This window comes from Chelmon rostratus, chromosome 11 (assembly GCF_017976325.1).
Source record: "Chelmon rostratus isolate fCheRos1 chromosome 11, fCheRos1.pri, whole genome shotgun sequence".
In the NCBI taxonomy this organism is placed as follows: Eukaryota; Metazoa; Chordata; class Actinopteri; order Chaetodontiformes; family Chaetodontidae; genus Chelmon; species Chelmon rostratus.
In genome coordinates, this window is record NC_055668.1 from 24,831,391 (window position 1) to 24,856,344 (window position 24,954).

Sequence of the window (24,954 nt, forward strand, 5' to 3'; positions counted from 1 at the left end):
CCAGCAGAACGTCACACACCCCTCTCAAAACGACATGTGAAGTTTGACTCGCTCTCCACAGCAGGGCTTACTGAAAGCACGAAGGCATCGGACGCCTCGGAGCGCCGCGTTACCTTGGCAGTAGCCGCTTGCTGTTAACGTGGATTTAGAGCCGTGGCAGCTCTTGCGAGTGCAGCTCGTTCTGTCTTTCCCTCCCGACAACCGTGGGCTCGACAATGCACGGTCATTACGACAAGAGCTCAATCTGCCGGCGTGCAGGAGCCAAATAAACAAAACAGGCAAACAGTGGAGGGAATCTGCTGCGCTCTTGATATGATTTGGATGCAGGATGTTTTCAGCATTTCACACTCAAGTGATTCTTGGGATTTTTTTTTTTTTGTGGGCGGAAAGGGGAAAGCTGATTACACTGTGTGCCTGTGTGTGTGTGCGTGACTCTGCAGGTTTGTGTGAGTAACTGTGTCAATACTGTAGGTGTGTGCGTGCACCTGTGCACATGCATATTTTGCTAAGTTCTGACACAGCATGCCGTACAGACAGATAAGTCAGCCGACAGCGGCGTGCTCTCATCATCCCAAACGATGGATGGATGCTGATTGGCTTGCGGCCCCTCGGATTGTTGGAATACGGTTCATTATGGCTGTTTGTTTCACTTTGGCAGTGGTTCTATAGGTGTGTTTGTTCCAGCTACCGCAGACAATACCTCAGGTTTGTTTTTTTTGTTGCTGTTGTAATTTGTGGTTTAGTCCAAATGCCGTTAGCGCTTGTTTGCCGATGTGATTTCAGGAGTAAACACAGAGTTTGCACAGTTGCCACTTCTCTGCTACTTCAATATGATACAACTGAGTGTTATTTTTGTTTGAGATTATTCTGGATGCAGCAACCTGGGAGCAGTTTATATTCAGACATGCAAACTAAAAAGCGTATTTTATATCGACTGATTACAGTAAGTGTCTACTTTAAGGCCAACTGGATAAGAAGTCCAGATCTACATAACACAGATTTTTTTAATGAGGTGTCCAGAAGATAATGATTTACTGACTCTATAGCAGGCATCTCAAACCGGTTCCATAAAGGGCCGCGTGGCTGCAAGTTTTCATTCCAACCCAGGAGGAGCACACCAGGCTGGAATCAATTAATCAGCTGATCTCAGTCTTCAGCTGATAACTAAGTGATCCCTTGATGTTGATTGGTTGGCTTGATGTGCTCCTCCTGGGTTGGAATGAAAACCTGCAGCCACGCGGCCCTTTATGGAACCGGTTTGAGATGCCTGCTCTATAGGATTCACCGTTTGCACACCGGACTTGTTTTCTCTGTGTAAAAGGCTTTGAAAGTAAATCCAGCTTTATGTCTGATTTGGACGCAGTATTTCTAAAATCCTGCCTCTGTTTCTGTCACTTAACTTCTTACGTCTTTAAACCTAGAAAAAGGTACAGTTGGGAAGAAAACAAATGATTCATTGACAGAAATGCAAAATGCAAATGATTTACAATTTACGATTTACTTCTGTTGTTTCACCTACATGATAGTAAACAGAGCATCTTTTGGTTTCATACAGTGAATGTCTTCATTCAACTGAAACAGTCATTTTTTTCATGTGTGGTGAAAAATGGATCCATTTCAGCTTTTTTTGTTCCTCACAGAATCGAAAAACTAGATTTGTTTAACAGTCCAGGACTAAAAATAAATATGTACTTACATATGCTTTGCTAAAATGTACTGACATTTCAGTGATTAAAAAGCTTTAACCAACCATTACATTATCTAATATTTGATAAATGCACAAAAATAGAGGGCTTGTGATTAAATCCCCCTCAGACAGAAAAGACAAATGAGAAAGAGAAAAGTTTAGGAAATGATTGACAGATGACAAAAAGAAAATGGAAAGATCAGGGAAGGAAATGGCGTTTCAGACAGTATCTAACTTAATCTGCTTCTATCAGACAGACAGCTGTCTCTAACCTGATTCCTTCCATGGTGAAGACTCGAGGCCGAGACAAATGCAAGAGGAATGCCACCAGTTATTTCACATCACTGCAATCACCTCCACAAGACCTCAAAGTAATCCTCCATCTGTCTGAATGTGACGTCTGCAGGAAACAAACAGCGGTTCTGATACCACGAGCGGTTCTAATAAAAGCCAGAGCACGAAGGCTGGAAAAGTTAAAGTGCAGAAAGATACTAATTAATTTCTAATGTGACATCTGAATATTCTTCCATCAAAATAACTTTCACCTTTGACAAATTGCCGTCATAATTGTGTTTATTTTTTCCGGGTGAACGCGCACATCTCCATTTGCAAAATTAAATTGGTCAAAAGTAATCAAATTATGCTGCAGGTGAGTGCAAGTGCCCATTTGCTGCCGTGGCGACCGGGAGCGTTAATGTGATTGTTTTGTCAGGTGAGTTGACGCATCATTAACCCTCCCTCCTCACCCACCAATCCTCCGCCCTCCTGATAGACTAATGGGGTCATTAGCGAGAGACAAAATTCCCCAGGAACACATATCGGCACATGTGTGATGTGGGAAACTGGGACTGCAGCTGGAAAACATCTGCGCCGGGAGGAGCCCTCTTACTAACCCGGTGACAAACCTCAGAGCCGGGCCCTCCCCTCCCCAACATCAAAGCCCGGCTTCTGAGTTTGCGCTCGCCCTCGATGAAGGCACCAGGGAAGGAAGCCTGCCTAGGATCCAGCATAGTGAACAGAAAGCACCGCGTCTGTTCCATGAAGCAAAGGACAAAGTCAGTCAAACAGTAACACATTGATATTCAAATATTTATGCATCTGTGAGGCTCTGATTTCAAGTTTGAAAGAGCGGCAAACAGGACGCACAGCTACGACTGCTTTGATGTAGGGATGGAAGATCCAGGTTTGATCCTGACTAACTAGGATGCCTCTCATTAATACTACATGGCAGAGTTCAGTAAAGCCTTTTTTTATGCTTGTTTGAAGAATGCAGGAGGAAAAATGTCTCCAAATGACCTGAAATTCATATTTAAACATCTCTAAAAACAAAAAGGTGGACGGATATGTCCAAACAGGGTCCTCATCAGGGTCCTGACCTGCCATGACTTTTCTTTCCTGTTTTTTTTTTATGTATCTGATCCAGTTCGTCAGTGAGACATTGAGGTTTTTCACCTGATCCTTCCATCAGTCCATCAGTCATTTAATCAGCAGCTTTTGCTTTTTTAACTCTTCTAAAATCTACAACAACAGACAGGCGGGAACAACAACAAGCAACAAGCAACAAGCAAGGTAAGGACGGTGACTCGATGGGATCAAACCCTCATGTCCACATAATAAATGCGTGAGCTGCCTGAGAAAATACCACTGAGTATTTGACTAAAAGTCAACAAGCAGCCAGATGAAGGAGGAGAGTCCAGCCCAGCGGGGTGGATAGTTTCATAGACAGAGAGGATCAAAGTATCGGAGATCCATTCCGGGTCAATGGAGCTCAGTTTGTGAGCGCTGCCCTCCGATTCCTGTCAAGCATCTATCCAGTCAGACACTCAGAGGAGGCAGCGGGACGCAGGGAGGAGCTGCGAGGAGGTCGACGAGGACGACGGCGGCCAGCAGTCGCAGTCTGAGTCTGGTTTGAGCGGCGAGGGAAGAGGAATACCTGACTCATGTACAGTATGTGGGCACTTGTGTCAATAACAGCCCTTTCAGTGAGGAGATAAACACATATCTCATCAGTCAGGTCCAGGATGACTGAGCTTAAAACTAGAAGCAGAAGGAAAATGCATAATTTCCAACAACTGCAAAGCCATTTTTACAACATGCACCTTGTTAACTGGCCAGTAACTTCCACACAAACGTGAGTAAATTGATATTCATACATTCATTTACACATAAGAAACTCTAGTGATGTGTACTATTAGTTATTTTGAAGTAAGTTCTGCATGATAAGAGTAAATTCTGTGATGTGCAATAACATGGTTCAGTATTGCGACGATATGATGATATGACTATAATAAATATGCATAATAACTATACTGTTTGTATGTATTTGTGCTTAAACAGATACACTGCTGACATAGACCCTGGACATTGAACAGCCTATCACCATAAATTATTTTGAAGATCCATGATTTTTACAGGCCAACATGAATGCACATTGAACATGACTTTAGTTTTTAATTATTAAATACTGCAGTAAAGCAGAGGTACTCGGGGAACCTGCTGTACAAGAGTATGGTTGAGTTTGCTGATAACAAAAAGAAGACAGGGATTTTAAAATCTGCCCATGTAGAAATGAAAGAGACGTTGTTGTTTTCAGCACCTGATTGTTCAAAACTAAACTATTGAGGCCTCTGCATTTCAACAAAGGAAAGGAAAAAAAGTTTACGATGTGCACTTGAATGCACCATGAAGTCCTTGTCCCTGTGTCTGTTTCAAACTCCCACACAGATGGACACAGCGTGAAATAAACGTCACCAAAACTCAGTAGAGACTCTCAGCATAGTTTTTATTGCACGACTGTTTTGGTGGTTGATGACGTTGGCCCTTGTGGTGAATGTAAATGAAATGATTTTTCTTATTCATCGAGTTTCAGGAAGTCTTTCGTGATATGTTTATTGCACATGTTCGTATCACGGCGAAAATATGACTAATCGCTCAGCACTAATTAGAAGTGTTAACAATGAAGAGGTTCAGCAGAATTATCAAGACAGAAAGTCGAGATATCAGGGTCTATCAAGCCAAGTTTGCACAACTGTACTCAGACACCAGTCTGAAATAAATACGTCAAATCTTTTAACGACCTTTCTGACATTCTCCGCTCACTATCTGACAATAAGCAGCACAAAAGATGAATGCTTCATTTGTTTTCTGGGCATTTAAAGTAAAATAAACCAACAGAAGTTTAATTAATTAACCCCAGCGTTGCATTAAAGTGTCGTCTCTGATTAGATCTTTTTCACAGTAACGTCTTACGGTTTTATTGCAAATGACCAGAATCAATTTCTTGTCCAAGGATAATACATTTTACTTTTCCTCCCTTTAGGAACACGGCCAAAGTGAGAATGATGCAGCAAAAGGCTCAAAATGCTTTGTCAGGACCGAGAGAGAGAGAAGGGTGGAGGGGTGTAGAGGGAACAAGAAAGAAACGAAGTTGATCCTGAAAACAGACGAGAAAAGCTATAAAAGAGACACGTGGTACATTTCCATCCACCTGTTTTCATGCACATGTTCGGTTTGTGCAGCATTGTGGGTGAAGACACAACACAACAAAGATCTGCGCTGATACCGACAGACTGATGGAAGCAGGTTATACACCTCGACATTTTAATTCCTAAGAAAGAAGAAGGTGCGTCTGGGATGTAAGTAACTGCAACATCCCTGCTCCAGATCAGACCGAGGCCTATGTGAACCCTCTCTATCATCACAGCTACTTACAGGGAACAACACAGATATTACAGGTAACACTTCAGCCAAATACATTTAAACTCAGTTCTCCACAACAGCGGACATTTAATCCACAAACACTCCTGGTCTCAGGTCAGTCAGGATCACTACTGACCTTCTTTCATCACATTCAGATGGGTCAGGGGTTTACATGCACTTAGTATCTGTGAGCACTGCTGTTTAACTTGGGTCAGATGTTTTGCAGGTAGCCTCCCACAAGCCTTTCCTCCTGACAGGACTGCAGTGACTGAGTCAGGATCGTAGCCCTGCTTGTTCGCTTCTTTTTCCATTCTGCCCACGCACATTTTCTGTTGGCCCGAGGCCGGGGCTTTGTGATGGCCACTCTGATACCTCGACTTTGTTAGATGTTGCTTCGATATATCCACATTCCTTGTGACTCCATCTATTCTGTGATGCTGCCACCACCGTGCTCCATGGTTGGTTTTCTTCAGCCTGTGAGCCTCCCCCTTTTCCCTCCAAACATATCGATGGTTATTATGGAAAAGCAGTTCCATTCATCAGAACAGAGGACATTTCTTTTTTTTTTTTTTTTTGGCAGTTTTGGAGCAGTGGCTTCTTCCTCGCCGTGCAGCCTTGCAGGTTATGTCAATATAGAACTTGTTTTGCACTGTCTTCAGATACTTTCGTACTTGTTTCCTCCAGCATCCTCATACCGTCCTTTGCAGTTATCCTGGATCAGGCCTGTGAATATTCTCATCATCCAGGTCATTGTAAGCTTTAGGGCATTCAATCGTTCGCAACTGGACCTCGTCAGTTTGTCTTAGAAGACGTTTCGCCTCTCAAACTCCTCAGGGCTGGACTCAGCTGTTTACCTGCATCTCAAGGAGGAAGCACACTCCTTTGAGGATAACAATGTGCATATCCTGGACAGAGAAGTTAATTTAAACACAAGATACTTGTGCTCAAAAAGAGGATTCATTCTCAGTGAAGAACCTTGGAGCTCTAATCTGCCTCTATACCTGCCAAAGAGCAGTGATTCCTAACACGTCTCTGGGGGTCATCAGGTGGAAACCTCCCTTCAACAGTGTTTCGCCTACTTAGTCCCACTACACCTCCAGGAGGTTAGGCAGTGAACTCCGGCGTCCCAGAGTCACCCCCCCTAGTGCCAGTTCACACTGCTCCTACACAATCCAAACAGCACCGCCACGTTCAACTGACCCAGAGATGCTCCAGGTAGTGGCCAGTACCGATGCTACCATTTAACTATTGCTAATGCTACTGCTAACCGCTAGGAAGAACAGAAGAAGACAATACAGTTCCGATGCTACCATTTAGCTAATGTTATGTGCTAACCGCTACCTGCTAAGAGGAACAGAGAAGACAGATGGTTTGAAAGAGGAGTACGAGAAGCCATCTATGTCAAGGTTGAAAAACCATCTCTGAACAGAGGGGGAGGTCTGAGACACCACCTATCTCCCACATACAATGCTGTCCTTTCATCTCTCCCAAAAAGATTCAAAGATTTAGCCTCTGAGGATAAACAACAAAGCCATTCACACATGGCTCCAGGAGCCTCCCAATGACAACAATGGGACACTAACGAGGCAAACGACTGTCGTTGACATCCAAGGGGTGCACCCCACCCTGCCTTAATGGGGGGATCGTTTGCCTCACAATAGAGTGATACCGTTCTTGGTTTTGGGGGTTGGCCTCACTCAGGGGATAAATACTTGAACCTAACACCATTGCATTGGACTAGAGCTCTCCTATCTACTCTACCCTATCGGATGAGAGGCGAAACGTCTTCTAAGACAAACTGACGAGGTCCAGTTGCGAACGATTGAATGTCCTAAAGCATCCTGAATCAGAATTGTACTTTTCCCACCAAAGTACATTCAACGCTAAGAGACGGAGTGCATCTCCTCCCTGAAGGGCTGCATGGGCACATGGTGTTTATACTTGCATACTGTTGTGATGCAGATGAATGGGGGACCTTCAGGCTCCGACAGACGAACCAGACTTGTGGAGGTCTTGGCTGATTTCTTTTGATTTCCCAGTGATGTCAAGCAAAAAGGAGGGTAGGCCTTAAAATACATCCACAGGTACACCTGCAATTGACTCGACTGATGTCAATTAGCAACAAATAAGATGCTTCGAAAGCCATGACATCATTTTCTGGACTTTTCCAAGCTGTTTAGAGTCAGTCAACTAAGTGTATATAAACTTAAGTGAATATAAATGTCGCACTTCGACTGTATCTCAGGTCAGACGCATCAGTAAAATGCCAGGATGTGTGACTGGCTTTTATTCTGCTTAAATTTAATACATTTGCTTAAAACTTAATAATAGAATTTAATAATTTAAATTATTGCTACATAAAGAAACTGAAAGACAAAGAAGGTTTAAAAATAGATGATTATAGAGGGATGGGACAGAGAGAGTAGAGAGGAAGTAAAGGAAAGGGATGGGGGGGTTGTGTTTTATTCCTCCCTTTCCTCAGTTGGTCTGGAGGAAACCAGGAGTGGATTTATCAAAGCAGAACCACAAAGACTCATCATCTGAGCGTCGCTGCAGCGGTATGCAAATCTGGTTTTGTGGGTGAGAGGGGCGACGCCACGGACTCTTACCACCCACTGCACTTATTTAACAACTCCTTCAGTCCTTTATCTCCTCCTCTCTCCTCACACATCTCCAACTTTCTACCTGTTTTTGCTCACAGGTATTTTTAACTTGCACCAGTCTGTCTTATCGAACCTCTCAGCCTTTTAATACCTCCTTTCTCTCTCACGCTGCTCTTTCTATTTTTACTCACAAAGACTTTCAACATCTTACAGTACCTGTATTTTTCCCTCTTTTACCCCTCTCTCTCGGTCTCTCTGATACTCCCGGCTCTATCTCTGGTGCTGAATAGGCAGATTAGCGCAGGAAAAGGCGGCTGTGAATACTGCTGCGCCTCTGTCTCTATTGACCCACTATCTAAGCTCCAGAGGGAGGCTGAGGAGGAAATGTAGCCCACAGTCTTTCTCTCCATCCTCAACAACTGCACTGCCCCAAACTGAGAACATGCACAGCCTGGTAAATCCATTAACTACTGATTGAGTCCCATTTTATATGAAACAATAAAAAGCGAAACAACTGCAGCTGCGGGAGGCGCAGCATAAAGAAGTAAATCTGACAGGGGAAAGATGAAGTGAGGCTGAGGAAGAAAGAGTGGTGAATGGAGCCAAAAATAAGATCCATCCATCCCTTCTTCTATTTCGCCGGTCCTGACTGTCAGGGTTTCTCTCCTGCTTTGTCCATCGTGTCAAACAGTCCCTCGGTGGTCGACCTGATCCTCTCCTGCGCGAGGCACCATGTGTTGGTCGTCCACTGCAAGAAAAGGCCATGCAGGAGCTTCTGCAGCTTGTATTCTCATCACAGAGACTAAGGACTGGCCTGTGGACAGAGACACAGGTAGTCAAAGCTCAGCTACCACGAATTGGTAAAAATCTGCCAATTTCCAGAACTGTAATGCAATAACAGCGTCCATGCATCTGAGGAAAGGTCTTCAGGGGCCTCCACCACTTCTGTTCTGCTGACAGGTTGGAAGATTGTAGGCATTTAAATGTTTGTTGTCATTCATCCATCATCAGCCACCTAGCAGGGTCCTGGTCTGAGTTACAATGGTTTGCACTGTATCTAAGGTAGCCCAGACGTCCTTCTCCCCAGCCCCGTCCTCCAGCTCCATTAGGTCAGATGGGATATTCAGTTCCTCTGGTCTGTTCTGGGTCTGTTCTGAGATCTCCTCCAATTTTGACGGGCCTGGAAAACCTCTAAAGGGCGGCATCCTGCTCACATTTCCACGCCACCTCGACATGAGGGGGCAGCAGTTCTACTTGGACCTCCTTCCCGACATCTTACCTCCTTACTTTGTCCCTACGGGTGAACCCAGCCAGTCTGTGTAGGAAAATCATTTCAGTCGCTTGTATCCACAGCCTCATTCTTCTGGTCACTACCTTGACCACAGGTGAGCTGCTAAATTGAGAGCTTCACCTTCAGGCTCAGCTCCCTCTTCATCACTACGGTCAGCAACTCCCACATTACTGCCGGCGCTAAACCACCATGTGTGTCAATCTCACGCTCCATCTAACCTTCACTCTTCACCTGATGTTTAATGGCCTACAAACTCCCCACAAGCCAGTCAAACTGATCTGCCTCTTGGACTGCAGAACGCCTTAAAGACCAAAACCTAGCGTCCTGTTTGACTTGAGGTCAAACACACCAGCTGTGACACGTGGCGTCACGTCATTTGTGGAGATTTCTGCAGCACAGGCCGGAAACGCTGCATGGTTACGGTAACTGAAATGACTCAATTCAGCTGCTTTTCAGGAGCATGGATGATGAGGCTTCTCATGGCAAGCCATCTCAGCACTGCTGCCAACATGTGGAACAGTAGCCCTGGGTGATTTGAGGCCAGCTGTATGACGCTGGTATGTTTTACCTCCAGACAATACAGTATCCAAAAGTTCTCCATCACCATAGAGGTATCACTGTTTTCTGTTGGGAGGTTCTGGCTCCAGCAGCTAATGTCAGCGTGGCAGCTTTAAAGAACGTCTCATCGGTGTAAGAGAAGCACAAACTGGGAAGTAAAACACACATTTTGATCCCACAATGCCACGCCCTTGGACTGAGGACTGAAGAAAAAGCTCTAGGACGATAGAGAATGAGCAAAAGAACGAATAAGAGAGTGAGGAATACGGGTTGAGCAACTGGCAGCTGAGAAACTATACATTTTAAAGCCGCCGCTGCAGTCCTTTTTTTTTCTCTTCTGAAGCCGACGTTGGTGTTTTCTCTTTTTCTCCCTCTTACATATGTAGGGTCAGTTAATGGTAACACCTCAGGGGAGCAGAGCAAGGGAGGACAAGAAGAAAACAAAGAGAAGAAAGGGAGGACTGTGCGAGGAAGGCAAGCTAAAATAGGCTCGCTCATCGAGGATTCCTCTTGAAGTGTCTCCCACCGAGGGTGGGCGGAGCTAGCCTGCAGTGACTTCACGTTCATGCACGCTAACATCAATGGAGGACTGCCGTCTGACCCTGTGCTGAGAGTCTCTCTGGGGAGTGGAGGGGTGGGGTGGGAGGATGGAGGGAGGAGAGGAGCGGGAGACGGATGGATGATGGGTGGGCGATTCCTTTCTTTTTCATATCTGCTCCTCAGCGTTTTTTTGAAGTTGTATCATGTGTGTTTTCATGTTCGCATGCATGTCATTGCTTGTTTATGTGCGGGATTGCTTTGATCACCGCCGGCCCTCAGATGCACCACACGAACAGACACCGAGACACGAGCATCGACTCAAGGCTTCAAACAACGGTAACGACCGCAGCCATTTCATTGATTTGGTGAGAAAACAACATAAGAGCCTGGACGTCCCCCAGAGAGCGGCCTGACTAGAAGTGACGAGCCTCTTATTGGCTTAATTTCCTGAAAATTAGTCCACTGCTGCTGTGATGAGCTAATGGCCAAAATACAAGGCGGTGAGCACAAAACACACCTGTGAAATAACAGCACTTTCACTCTGATGCACGGACACTGTGATTTAAATTACCTAAACTTCTTATATCTAGAGTTTCGTCTTCTGAAAATGCAGCAATAGCCTGCATCCTTGTCAACATTCTGCTACATGACCTAAAACTGACAGCTCACAGCAGCATTGCGTTTGGGGTTGCCTGTTTTGCAGAGTAATGCTTCAGGTTCAGTTCCTCTCCGACTCTGCCGATCTTCAGCATCGATGCAAGTCATGTCAAGTAGATGCACGATGCCCGGTGGGTAGAGCCGGAGTGTGACTAAGTGTTGCATTAGTCTGGGGAGCATATGGTCAGTAATGGATGACATAAAGCAAAAAATATAGCTCTTGGCGTCTGTTCAAGTTAAGGTTTGAAACTTTGGCAGAACCAGCCGGCTTCAGACTCAGCGGTTTGTCAGGTTTGGGTTTGAGTTTTAGGGAAAGCTCTAATCTTTCTAGAGACTCGGTTATTCTTATTTCTGTGCTACCTCATGCATTTCTGTGCATGTCTGTTGGTTTCATTCACATCAAAACATCTGACTAAGACTAAAAGGAACAAATAAGCCCCCAATAGGCTTCTCATCGACAACTGAGAGCCAAAAATTAGATATAAGACACCTTCAAGTGTGATCAGTGTGATGGATGTGAAGAAATGCAATGATTTGACCTCCATTATGGCTGTTAAAATAAAATAAAAAAAACTGGAATTAAGGCATTGATCATGACACTGCAGTAAAAGCAGCTCGATTGCTCATTTTAACCCTTAACTGAATGATTGCTGTCTGTCTGCTACAGTGCAGCAAACTAAAGCTGCACAAATCACTATGAAGGAAAAAGTTCAGGTTTAGTCCTTTTTACCACCTGGATCTTATTTTCACATGTTTGGTCTTTGTTACTATTGTTAACTTTTATTCACCACTTCAGTTGCTAAAATTTAAGGATGCTTGACATCACTACACAGCACAGCGAGGCAGGAATACCATTTTGGCTTGAACACTAAAGTGCACGCTCCTTTCTCAGCACACAGCGTTGTTTGAGCTGCCGGTGAAGAAAGTGGATGTCCTCTGGAAGAGAGGGAAATAATGAGTGGACTCTCTGTGCTGCTGCCTGCTCGCACGAAGGTGGCTGTGGACAGCAGCATAACCTCAGAGCAGAGCCCACAGCGAGGGAGGAAACGCGCTATATTTTTACCGGAGTCAACGACGACGAAGCTCATTATCCATAAGTGCAACAAAAGGGAGACGGCGATCAGTTTCTGCACCTGCTGACCTGTCCCCCCTGCCGAGTTTGACAGAGAGTCAGAAATTCAGAAAATATTTAGCTCTCTGCTCGTGTTACGCTCTTATGTGAGTGCTCTGCTCGGTCTATTCTCTGGTTTTGAAACAGTAGCCTCGGGGCTTCTGTCCAAATAGCGTTTTTCTCGCTCACTGCACGAGCGCTTCATCCCGGCGCTCCCGAGCGCTTTTCTGCCAGAGAAAACACTTTGTGGACACACACCTTATGCTGTCTGAGGCTATCGGTTAAATCAATGCTGAAATCAAGGAATTTCTATTTCATGAAAAACATGCCCCCTTGCATTTTTTAACAAACCCCTGAGTCACGTCATAGTGCGGGGGGGGGGGGGGGGGGGGGGGGGGGGGGGTTGGAGTGGACTGGTCCCGGTGTTGAGATCAAACCTGTGTACTTGCTGAAATATTCATTCTAATTGAAGATTGGGTGAAAAATCTTACGTTTGCCTTCATTTTTATTCTTCTGAACATGCTCGATTGTAAAGCCGTTTCTCTTCCTTCCTTTTGAACGACAGTGATTGTGGCTGTGCTCTGATTGAGGTTGGGGGTGTTCACATCTGTTGCAAGGTCAGACTCAGGAACATTTTTTCGTGCTTTAGCTTCACATAAAATAGAGATTTTATGTAAAGATAGAGATTAGTTCCACACACTTTCTTGGACACTTTGAGCTGTTTACTGTTCTTCCAGTTGCCCCTAATGCACTAGAAACCATTAACCTCTCTAGGGGGGGTTTTTTGTATCATCATAATTACCTCTGGGTGCAGCAAAGCTTTTACTTTCTCTCTCTTATACACTCATTCTCACACACACTGACGTGTTTCATTCCCTTTCCCCTCCTCTGTATTAGTCTGCAGTGATATTGCCTCGTTTTAAAGGCTTCAGGGTGAAGTTCCCTCTGGCTTTAGAAAAATGCTTTCATGCAAAGTGCTTCATTTTCCGTCTGCTCCGCTCATTTTCCTCCGTCAGGTACTGGTCATGTTGAAGGTTTTCGCTTCCTGCCTGGGGGAACGGAGGCTTCTCACACCTGCTCCGGTTACATACAGTCCACTTCATAAAGACCAAAACCACCAGCAGACAAACCGACAGCAGTCTCCCAAAAAGCTGCAAAAGCTGCAGGGGATGTGGGAAAATATAAAGAGAGAAAAAATGTATTTGTGGCGGAGGTTGACGGAGGTGGAAGACGAGCTGGAGGGAGAGAAGATTGGCCTCTTGCTGACGGCGCATAAAGCTGCAGGCCTGCGAGGAAGTGCTGCTGTCGTCTCAGTGAATTCTACAGCCGCGTGGTGGTCGGCTGCAGCGAGTCGGGGATATCACATGTCCGACGTCTATAACGGCAACATGAGCTCAGCCTGTGGAAAGTCAGGATGTCTCATTCAGGGGAACAATTGATCCAACAGCAAGTGTTGGAGGGAAACCAGGCAGGTCTAACCACATCAGACCTTCTTTAAAGGGAGCCACATGTCAAGAGCTTTTCTGAATAATTCATGATATCACAAAACATGCTGACGCTAAAAGGAAGAACACACTGCTATCGCAATATAAAAGCATTCTGGTTTCAGCCATGTTCATCTGCAGAAGCTGCCATGTTGCTGCTTTCCAGTGTCGCTTTCTGCTTTCTGAATTATGTAGCTCAGAATTTCCTACAGAAGCGCCGTGAAACAATAAAATCACAAATGGCAACAGAAAGCAGCTGAAACTTTCTTTAAAACAAAAAGATGCACGACTTCAGACCATCTCTGATTCAGTTAGTCTAAAAAAAGCCAATCAAAGCAGTTCAAACCCCCAAAATATTCAAGGGACAAAGATAGAAAATGGAAAAAAGCAGAAACTTTGAAGCTAGAATCAGTAAATTAGTTTTGACAGACAGTCAAAATGTTCAAATTATATTCTGCTGATCAACAAATTGATTAATCAGCAGCAAACAGCTAAAACTGCAAGTGGGGGGACAAAAAGGAGCCATGAGAGAAGTACTGATGGATTCCTGCTGAGACTGAGTGCAGACGGACGCAGATGATCTCTACACACAGTTCAGATGTGCAGCCGGTCGAAACCTGGAGCCTGAACACACCTCGAACGTGTCGTTAGACTTTAGGATTCTGGTCGTCACATTTGATTTCATTTGTAGGAAACTGTTAATCAGAAAATACACACAGCTTGAATACAGAGGGAGGGTGACCGTCTCTGTCCGGAGGCACAAACTCCTCACAGCTGTGTGACAGCAGTGTGAGTTTTGCAACTTCATCCTGTTGGTTTTATCCTTTACTCACGTTTCAGTGGCCATTTCTGTCTCATCTTAGTCAAAGAAAACAACTATTTTAGTCCAGTTTTACAGGGAAATGGAAATTGTGTCAGATTGTAATGAAACATTTGGTTAATCTCATTGAGAAAGAAACTTTAAAGGTCCGCTGTGTAGGATTTAGTGGCATCTAGTGGTTACAGACTGCAACCAGCTAAACACCCCTCACCTCACCACCCAACAGTGGGAGGCTCTACAGATTGGCGGACTTAATGATGTCGGCGCCGTCTCGTCATTGTCTCGTCTTGGGGAAAAAAAGGTCACAGACGAACATGTTTAGTCATAGTTTTCATCAAGGAAATTAACTGCACAGGACAGACGGACCAATGTGACCAGAAGGGCGTCAGTTTGATCCCCGGCAGACGAGATCAGTCTGGGTGTTTGGGGCGTTGCTCAAGGACACGTCAGTGGTGGTAATAAGAGCGCGGCTCCTGAAAGGCACCAGTGGACTTGTGTGAATGCTCGGCATCAAACTTCCCACAAAAAATAAAGAATTAAAGCGATAAAATTGTCGCTGCTGCTTCACATTTGTGATTTTTCTGACAACCTCTCAATGTGGTTTTACTCTTTAGGATCATACGATTTTGGATCTTTTTGTTTATCACTGAATGGAGATGAATGAATGGAGAATTGTAGGTTTGTTTCAGTATTTTCTTCCTCGAGAAGCTGTGATACTCGTACCATTAATTTGTGTTTATTTCAGAAACCAAGAACAGAATGTACAGTTAATGGCTGCCTGTAATTATGTTATTGACTAACAACAAGTAAAGAAGCTGAACTCCGCCTGGTGACCTATCCTGTATCAGCCAATACTCGTTATCCAGCTACTTATACAGGGTTAAATCCCCAACAGCAGTTCTGGCTAATCCAGGTTTTGTCAAACAGAAGGTATCCTTTGACCTGCAGACCAGCGAGTCAATGACTAATCCATCGTCAGCATATTCATCAAGACCTCTGTCCAACGAATGACCAGTAAAAACAACTTGTACCAGAACAGAATACATGTGGAAAAGTATGTTTACTCATCGCCTGTATGACTCACTGAACTTGATGACATCCTCACTAATCCTGCAGAGTGCTCTGCTGAATATTATGTGATTGTCGGGAAAAAAAAACAAAAAACATGCCGTCGCTTTTCCCTTAATTGCCACTGATGGATGTGCTTCAGAAAATTAAGATAAGGGATAAACTCCATCGAGACCATGGACCAGAGCTCTGCGTTCATGTTTGAGGGATTAAGCTGGTGCTTGCAGGTTGAAAGAACAATGTGTTTGGTCTGCCTCGACTGAAGATATGACTCACAGGGATTGAACATGTAACCTTCGGGCTATAAATCAGCCTTCTACACTGTTCAGCCACCCCGTTGCTCTGCTGCGTGTCTGCAGACCGTTCTAATGATGGCAGCGCCGGGAAACATCAAGACACTTTTGATGATGCCTCGGATGCCGTCACGTTTTAGTGTGTTTACTTTGCTTTTCTTTAAACTGCCAGAGCCTGTTTTACATGAGAGGTGACGGGAAGCCGCCGCGAGGCACACGAGAAGCGGCGCTCGCTGCTGAAAACAGGTCCAACTTGTAAAAGGATCACAAATGGTGTGGACTGGGTTTTTGTGAGCCCACAATGAAGACGATGTGGGATTTCATGGATCAGAGACAGCTGACAGTTTACGACAGCAGCGACGATCAAATGAAAATGAAGGAATCACCAGGAGGAGAGTTGATATTTGTTACACTTGAACATAAAGACTCACATCAGCTGTGCCTGCTAAATGTCTGACAGTTGGGCGTAAATACTGCAGCTGGTCTTTATGCACGATCTGCCTTTTCAAATTATCAACACAAAATATGATTGACGCAGCACCTTTTTCCCCAATGAAAAGCAGAATATTATGCACCATCTTACTAGAAAATACACGAGACGCATGCAAAGACACTGTCGACATCGAATTAGCAGGCAGACCCACCAAAAACCTGACACAACACTGCAGAAGAAGTAAAACTACACAGATGTCCAAACCACACGTACACAGAAGCTTCGGGAACTTATGTAGTTTCCAAACTCGGAAACTTATCCTCAAAGTCATCGGAATGAGTTGGAGATAAACTAACTCGGGACAGATTAACAAATAAAACCTAAAAGAAGAGATGATTACAAGCTGAAACTATATACTTTATGTTCTTCACTTGTCTGTCTTTGTGTATTTGTGTGAATCGTACCCGACTGTCCTGGGGGAGGTATTCCAGACGGGACTCTGGGCAGATACAGCAGCACTGTGAGAACTCCCGCTCTGCTCCCCCAGCATGGCTCCATGGCTATGGGCTTTGGCGCCGCCTGCACACACAAAGGACCAACAAACAAGTACACGATGAGTGCATTGAATTAAAGAGCATTTTAAGATGGTTTATGGTGGACAGAATGGTGACATGTATGTTTTTTACCCCCTCAGACAACATCAGAGCAGGTGCTGACACCAGTAGCATCACTCTTTGTGTAAGTCTGTGTGTATGGGAAGGTGCACGGCGCTCCTTTCAAGCTAACAGAGCTATCTGAAGGATGTAGCAGACACTCAGACACCCAGAGCTCACGCCGTACTATCCAGATCCCTGCTGCCACCTCCCCATGATCAAAGCTCCCAGCTGGGGAGAGAAGGCTCGCTGGCAGCCCGTGGAGCTCCACCTGCTGTGCAGCTAATCAGACAGTTAGGAGATCGCTCTGTCCGTCGCCCTGCGAGTGTGTGAGTGCACATGTTTAGATATCAGCCGTCACATCTGTTCTGAGCATGCAGCTTTTCTCATTTATAACATCGATCACGTTCCAAACAGAGATGACACGCCAATCAGAAGAGAACCACACAAAACAGTACACAAGTCTATTATTAGTCACAGGTATTGTTAGCAGGATGGGACCAAAACGCCCAGTGTTGTGTTTTGGATATTGCTTTGTGGATTTTTGCAGATGTACAAATTGTACGTACAAATTTATTACAGAATCAATTCAGTTTAAACACATTCTGACCTGAGTGATGAGCCAAGAACAGCAAATAATAATATAAAGAATAATATAAAGTAAGTTACTATGAAATAAAAAAAAAACTGGGAGATTATGAAACTGCCAAATACTTGCAGAGTAAAATGTAAAATAAAATGAACCCTCATCAGTGCACTATAATACCCGCCTGCACAGTGCCTTTGGGGCTGACTGTGTGTATAGTAATATTTAATGGCTGGGATAGAGTTTCCTTACATCTGAACTTAGGAGCAGGAGGAGTGTCATTGGGTTATTGATCAGGTTTGACTCCTCTGCCGCTCTGTACCACAGAGGTCACAGAGCTTCACCCTGTTTATTACTGTGGTCTGTGGGGAGTGCACACACACATACATATTGTATACATAGTGTGTACACGTACATAGAAAGAGCCCACACGCTTGTATTTACAGACATATTTGAACCGCCTCCCTGGTTACGTGTTTTCCTCTCTCTTTATTGATTTCGATCCCTTCGCTCTGAGTGACGAGCAGATCTGTCCGGTCATGTGACGACCGTAGGCCTTTGACTTGTTCTTGTTGATGTGACAGAACAACACAAGCCGCAGCCATGTCGCTGCTCTTTATGTGACTGTCTTACCCACATATCAACACAACATATCACGTGCTGTTACTGTGTTTTCATGTGTTTTTATGTGGTGTTGTGCTGCACAGAAATTAAGCTTGTTTAATCCTAAATATTTTTTCCCAGTCCAGGAAGTGTGGTGCACCACACAGAAGTGGTTGGGTGGTGGTCCTCCATCCGACATGTTGTTATGTACACGTCCCGCCCCGTGGTTCACTAACTTTTTCAATATTTAACCAATATTAACGATTGCAAAGTGCTGCGAGTTATCTTAACATGACCACATGCTCGATTTCTCCTGTTTCTACCAGACTGCCGTCTCTTCTTCCTCTGAAACACAAACAGTGTTGAACACGCTGAAGCTGTGAGCTGCCGGGGGCCAGCGGTAAAGTGTCGGGACTGAAACGGGCAGTTCACAGCACAACTGTGTCAAACCGCATAAATATAAAGCGGGTAACTGTGGAGGAAAAGACCATCTGTGCTCAATAACTGTAAGTAAAGGTTTACAACAGCAGAACGGCCGTCCGAATATTTAATCAGTACGGGTGACCTTCAATTCCAAATACTCCAAAATCATCTGTGTGACTGAACTGAACCGTCCAACACTTAAAAAAATACAGCAGTGTGTCAACCACCCAGCTGGCATGTGTACAGAGTCATTAGAGGACGCATTAACACGCTGCTATCAAAGCCGTTACCAACTTCACACAACATAGAACTTGGACCACCTTGGTACGAGCACACACACACACACACACACACACACACGTAAACACCCCCTCTGGTGCTAATAAGTTTAAGTGCTGGAGCGTACGGCGTAATTAGAGGCTAGAGGCTCCGCTGTTTGTTTAGTGTTTTCAGAGTGTCAGGAAATGATGAATTCCCCACTAACTAAAACACACAAATACATACATACACACACACACACACACACACACACACACACACACACACACTCAACTGACTGGAACTACGACTTCCTATTAGCGAGCGCTCCTTCTGCCGATTGAGACGAAACAATGAGTCATTGTTCTGATTGAAGAATGAAGAGAAGAAAATGGAGACGAGAGCAGTGACGCAAAATGAAAAACTCGTGTTTGTTGGCAGTGAAATCATGTTGTAAAACACACACACACACACACATTTTGACCGTGACATGCACAAATATTCTAATGTTCACTTGTTTATTTACGTCATGGTGCCAACTGTCAGCATAGTTCCTAAGCAACAGCTACTCACTTTAGTTTGTGTGTGTGTGTGTGTAGCTTCAATCCACCAGCTCCTTTGATCTTTGGTGCACGCACACGCACACGCACACACACACACACACACACACACACACACACACACACACACGCGATCATGTTAACATTACATCATGTTTACGAGACACTATTTCCTCCAGGAAATCACTTGGTTGTTTAGAAGGTCATTAAAATTCACACGTAAGTAAACAGTGGCGATACCTGCAGAGCAACAGGTCGAGCAGAGGTCACGGGAGTGCATTTCTCTAAGTCGAGCAGCTACTCAAGCATGAAAGAAAAAATCATTTTTTAAATCTATTTATTCCTTTAATTTAAAAAAAAATCTCAATATAGAATAAATTTGAACGTGCTTGCAGATAAAGACCAGTTTTCATTCTAATGATGTAAAACTGATGAATTTCTCAACAGGGTCTGTCGTTACTCACTAATCATCCTGTGGATCCTTAACGACCGGCTCATATGCTGAATTTAGGTGCTTTCAAAGATGCATTTAATGCTCTTAAACTGCTCACATCATCTTGCGACATTCGTCTCCTCTTATTGGTGCAGCAGCTCTGCAGAGATGTTGGATTTAAAACAACATGTGAGTGTGCAGAAACAAACGATTCCAGCACACTCACATTACAGTGCTGCTCACTAGTTACAGCAAAGAGCTACTTCATATGTTTCACACACACACAGTGGCTGAACACCTGATGTGTGTGTGTGTGTACACTTCCATTAGCAGGTTGAACCCCCCCACACACGCCTCACACACTGCACTACTTGAGTTCAGTGGTTAATGACAGGCTGCTTAGCAAAATGACAAATCTAACAGCAGAGAAGTTTTTTTTGTGTGTGTGTGTGTTTGAATCTTTAAGTGTTGTGTTTGTGCCAACGCATACTGTGTGTGTGTGTGTGTGTGAGTCAATGATGAAGCGTAGCCAGGGTGGTGTGACGACTGTAAGAGCTTTCTCTGGCTCCTTTCCCAACCTAATCATAGTAAGTGAGAGAGAGAGAGAGACCACAAGTGACAATTAAGAGAGAGGCAGAAATGAACAGAGGGGAGAAAAGAGGGGTGGAGCAGGGGGGTCAGTAAGGTTAGAAAGGAGAGTCAGGTGGGTGGAGTCCAGGTACGCATCCAAGTCCATAGTAAAATCCTGCTGAGCTGTCAGTCCAGTATAAAAGCTTTCTCAGCTGACAGTCACTAAGTAGAGCTGAAGAGAACAGAGGTTCTGACCTGGAGGGGGGAGAGAGAGAGAGAGACAGAGAGCAGGGCCTCTCTCTCTCTTTTTATTTATATTTTAAATATCAAGTGCCACTTAAGCCCAGACAACAGTTTTTGCTGACTGAGTGCAATGTTGAAATTGGCTACTTGGCAATACTGAGCAATTTCACTCTATAAAGAATTATTGGAAATAATCCAGCAGGTTGTTGCTTTTTCACCGTGAAGGTTTTGGTGCCATCTTCAGCCCGTTCAGCCGGTGCTTCCATTGATCCCACTGGATCATTTCCTGCACGCAAAACTATTTCCTGCACGCAAAACTATTTCCTGCATAAAAGGTGAGCAGCAGGTTTTTTAAAAAGTCTGGTTGATGATTTCATGCTGTCTGCTACATCATGTATGTCCTTTAACCAACACAAAGCTCATGTTTAACACTCGTAACTGAGCCAAAGTCTCTTACGAGTCAATTTTCTTCCAACTTGCACACACTATAACAGTTTTGTATTGAGCTGCTCCTGAATGCACAGCAGCGTGTTGGCGAATAGCATCCAACCACACTGATACAGATGTACAAGGTGACCTTTGCAGCTTCACGGCTCTGTTAGCCTCACAACGCCACCAGCAGCCTGCTCTCGGTGTTCTGGAGCTTCTGCTACTGTCGACTACTGTTCATATATGTGGACAAGTACATGCAGCGTCTTCTTCCATCCTTGAAGACACATTATACAGTTATATGAGGCAGCGCTGCATGGGTTAATTCGTCACACTGTCAGAACAGAGGGACGAGTGGCGTAAACCTGGTGACCAGCAGCAGCATCATCATGGCAGCATTGAATCTGTCCTCCACTTTACCTTCTTCATCTTCGTGGTCAGTGTTTGCATCAACATGCTTTTGTGGTAGAGAAGAAAAGAACGTAGCCTAACTGGTGCTGCAGCCGAGGAACAGCTTTTTATTTATTATTTGTTTTACAGTAAAACAGCTAGAAAAAGGAAGCTCAGGCAAGGTCAGTTCACGCTGCAGCATCTTTCGAGTCCATTTCCTCCGTCTGTTTGCTTTCTCCTTTCATTTATCACGAAGAAGAAACGGAGAAAAGAGGAACATTTCGTTTCAGGCGAAGCGAGGTCATTCAACAAAGTGTCAGTCTCACCTCTCTCCTCCTTTTATCTCCTCTCCTCACAGCTTCCTTCCTCCTCTCGCTGCTTTTCTCTTCCACGCCTCCTCGCCTTTTGTCTCTTGCTCTCGCTTCAAACAAGGCAGTCGTCCCGTTTTTGTCCCAGAGACGAACAAAGTGGACAATTGAGCAGTATTTATAGGCGGCAGCATCATGATGGATAAATTGTCTGAGGCCACAGGAAATTGAGCCAAAAGTTTATCTTCCTCTGAATAGCTGCTATAGCCGTGTTTTCCAACAGCTTTCTCTGATTTTCTGTTCTGGATGCAGTGAAACTGACTTAAAGTGCAAATTCTTCATCCAAACAGACGAGTAATCCACTGGCGGACAGCGAGCGAGGCATGAAAATACCTTCATGCCTTTGTTGTGGAAGGCATGAGAAGTGTAGACATGTTACAGCAAACTCAACAAGATGTGCCGAAATAATCCAAAGATCCAGCCGAAGCTCCTCCACCCGCTCCTCCCAGCCACCTCCCAGCCACCTCCCAGCAGTCTGCTCTTGTGGAGAAACCATTTACACCATCATCGCCTTTCAGAAGCAGTTCTGTTTTAGTTTTTGGGTGACTGGGCTCTGTGACGGGTCTGGAGAGTTTGGAGGTGAGGTTAAAGTAACAGGTTATTGCTTCGTGAAATTCAATTCCACAGGAGACGGTGTGATGAATGTGCCGGTCAGCTCCCACACACACACACACACACACACACACACACACACACACACTTCTCAACAATGTGTCACTGCATGAAGGCATTAGAAGCGCTTTAACATGTCTGGGTTGGTTCTTCATGCATCTTGTTCCATCCTCCTTTTCGCTGAAGAATAAGTGAACATTACATCTCACAACAGGCTCCATACTTTCAAACACAGCTGTAATTAGCAGCGCTAATGCTAAAGCTAGCATGCAGGTGGCGTCGCCTCCGTGCTTCCAGCGGGAGGAGGAAAGGCCTTCTGTGAGTAACCACAATGGTTTCTGGATGAAGAACATGTTCAGACTTTGTTAAATAGTTTCATGTATGTGTCCTTATTTGCTTCTTCGCCAAAGGATTTCACTTTTAAAGGCTGCTTTTAAAAAAAAAAAACGGTAGTGCACGTAGTAGTGTGCATGTGTTTCTAGTAGGGCAGAGACGGTTAGTTGATTAACTGATTAATGAATCAACAGAAAAATAATCAATTCTGATAACCAGTGCATCATTTAAGTCAAGGCTCTGGCTTCTCAAATTGTGCACATTTCCTGCTTTTTTCTGCTTTATGTCATAACTTCAACATATTTGGGTTTTGGACAAAAGAACAAAACTGAGCAGGTTTCAGCTTTTTTAGACATTTTATAGATCAAGGATTTGTCTAATTAATCGTAAAACTTATCGACAGATCCTAAAAATGAAAGCAACCATGAGTTGTAGCCTTGTTGTAGGTATGAACACCAAGAGACAGAGCGAAAGATGAAAGAAGGGAAATGAGTGAAGGAATAAAAACGTTAAAGACGGCTCAGCGGGCTGGGAGGTCAGGGACTGACCGGTGTGCTCAGGATTTTGCTGAAACATTGAACAAGATGCAACTATCTGATCAATTACATCCATTCAGTTTACTGGAACATGAGCGAGCCAGAGCATCTGACAGTCACGTCGCACATTAGTGGAAACAACATGTTTCCTCGAGTTGTTTAAGTCTCACAGCGAGGAAACAATCACGACCGCGACAAACAGAATTCTTTCACAATGAGGCTGGAGGTCAAAGAGGATGAATCCGCAGAGAAATTAGCATAATGACAGCGTGATGATGACCCTCCATCCCCTCCTCTGCTCTGCTCCACGTAGCTCTTATTGTCCTTTACAGACTTCACTGTCGGGCCTCTCCGCGTTGCCCATTACTTCCATCACTCTCACTCTCTCCTCTTCCTCCTAATGGCCTCTTCTCTCTGTCGCTCTATCTGTCTCCATTTCTGTCTGTCTCATCCTCTCCACCTCTTCTTGTCTGTCGCCAACGCTCATTCTGTCGAAGTGACATTATCAACACGCTGCCGGACAAACTCTGGGTGTGTTCAACTTTTTTTAGCCGTGCACCTTCAATAACAATCATCACGTAGTTCAGACCTGCGTCACACTGAAACGCTGCGCTGTCCAGACGTCTGCAGAATATTCACTCTGTAACCAAAACCACACACACACACACACACACACACACACACAGCTATGAGTCAAACAGGAGAGAAAAATAAAGGCACTAGAACTCGTGTATCGAGTGCATCTCTTCAAACTATCTTTGTTCATATCAACAAAAGCCGCGGGCACAATCTCAGTACGCAGCAGGATCTTTGTTACGCTGATTATCTGGATGTTACACTTTTAACGCTCCTCTGTTCAGAGCAAACAAGCACCGCTATGTAGGTTAGGTTTGATCTGCTGAATCTGAAACGAGCATTAAATCTAAATCTGAATCCTTTCTAACAGAAGCACCTAAAAACTACAGATTAAACTGAGATATGATCACCTCTTGTTGGCTGAGAAACACAAAAGTTTTGAGTGGATAAGGCATAAAAAATGCTTTAGAAAACCCTTCAAATCAAGTTTTATGGAAACTTTTATATTTTGCCTTAAAAATAATGATTTATTAGGACTCAGTAGCATTTTATTGGCATGTTCGATTCGAACAGCGACAACAGCAATATTGAAGACAGTCACAAATGATCACCTCCCCTCTTCCTCGCCCTCCCCTCTCTTTCTCTTCCTCCCTGGTGGCATTTTAAGTGGCTTTAAACTGACACAAAGGGCTCAATCCTGGATTGGGGGGCTTTGAACCCTGACCGGCCTTCCTGTCCAACACATCTCAGACAGCCACACGCGTGGGAAAACACACATACACAAACACGGCGTCGCTCTCTGACCCCTGAGGTGTGGAGAGTGCCCCCCTGTCGTGCCCTCCTTAGCCGATTAGACCGGCCATGCGTGTCCACCCCCGCGGGGCAGAAAATTGTCGTGTCCAATCCTCTCTCCATCCAAAACCCCTTTTTTTCCCATTTCCTCCTCTCTCTGTCTGTATCTGTCGCTGTCCTCCCCGGGGAGCCGGCTGCATTGAGAGGAAATGGTGCTGATCAGGCAGCGAGACAGATAGAGTGTGTGTGTGTGTGTGTGCGTGTGTGTGTGTGTGTGTGTGTGTGTGCGTGCTTCAGCTACACACTTTCTTTTGAAATTTAAGGATTTTTTTTCCTGGTGTGCTT

At 44.6% G+C, this 24,954-nt stretch overlaps 1 protein-coding gene across 1 annotated transcript in view; it reads right to left on the reverse strand.

Moving 5' to 3' along the window:
* atrnl1a (attractin-like 1a) overlaps nt 1-24,954 on the reverse strand; it is a 246,474-nt gene that overhangs the window by 1,417 nt on the left and 220,103 nt on the right. Inside the window, exon 29 of the mRNA XM_041947414.1 lies at nt 16,709-16,823. Coding sequence (XP_041803348.1) covers nt 16,709-16,823 — 115 coding nt within the window. The remainder of the gene's footprint in view (nt 1-16,708; nt 16,824-24,954) is intronic.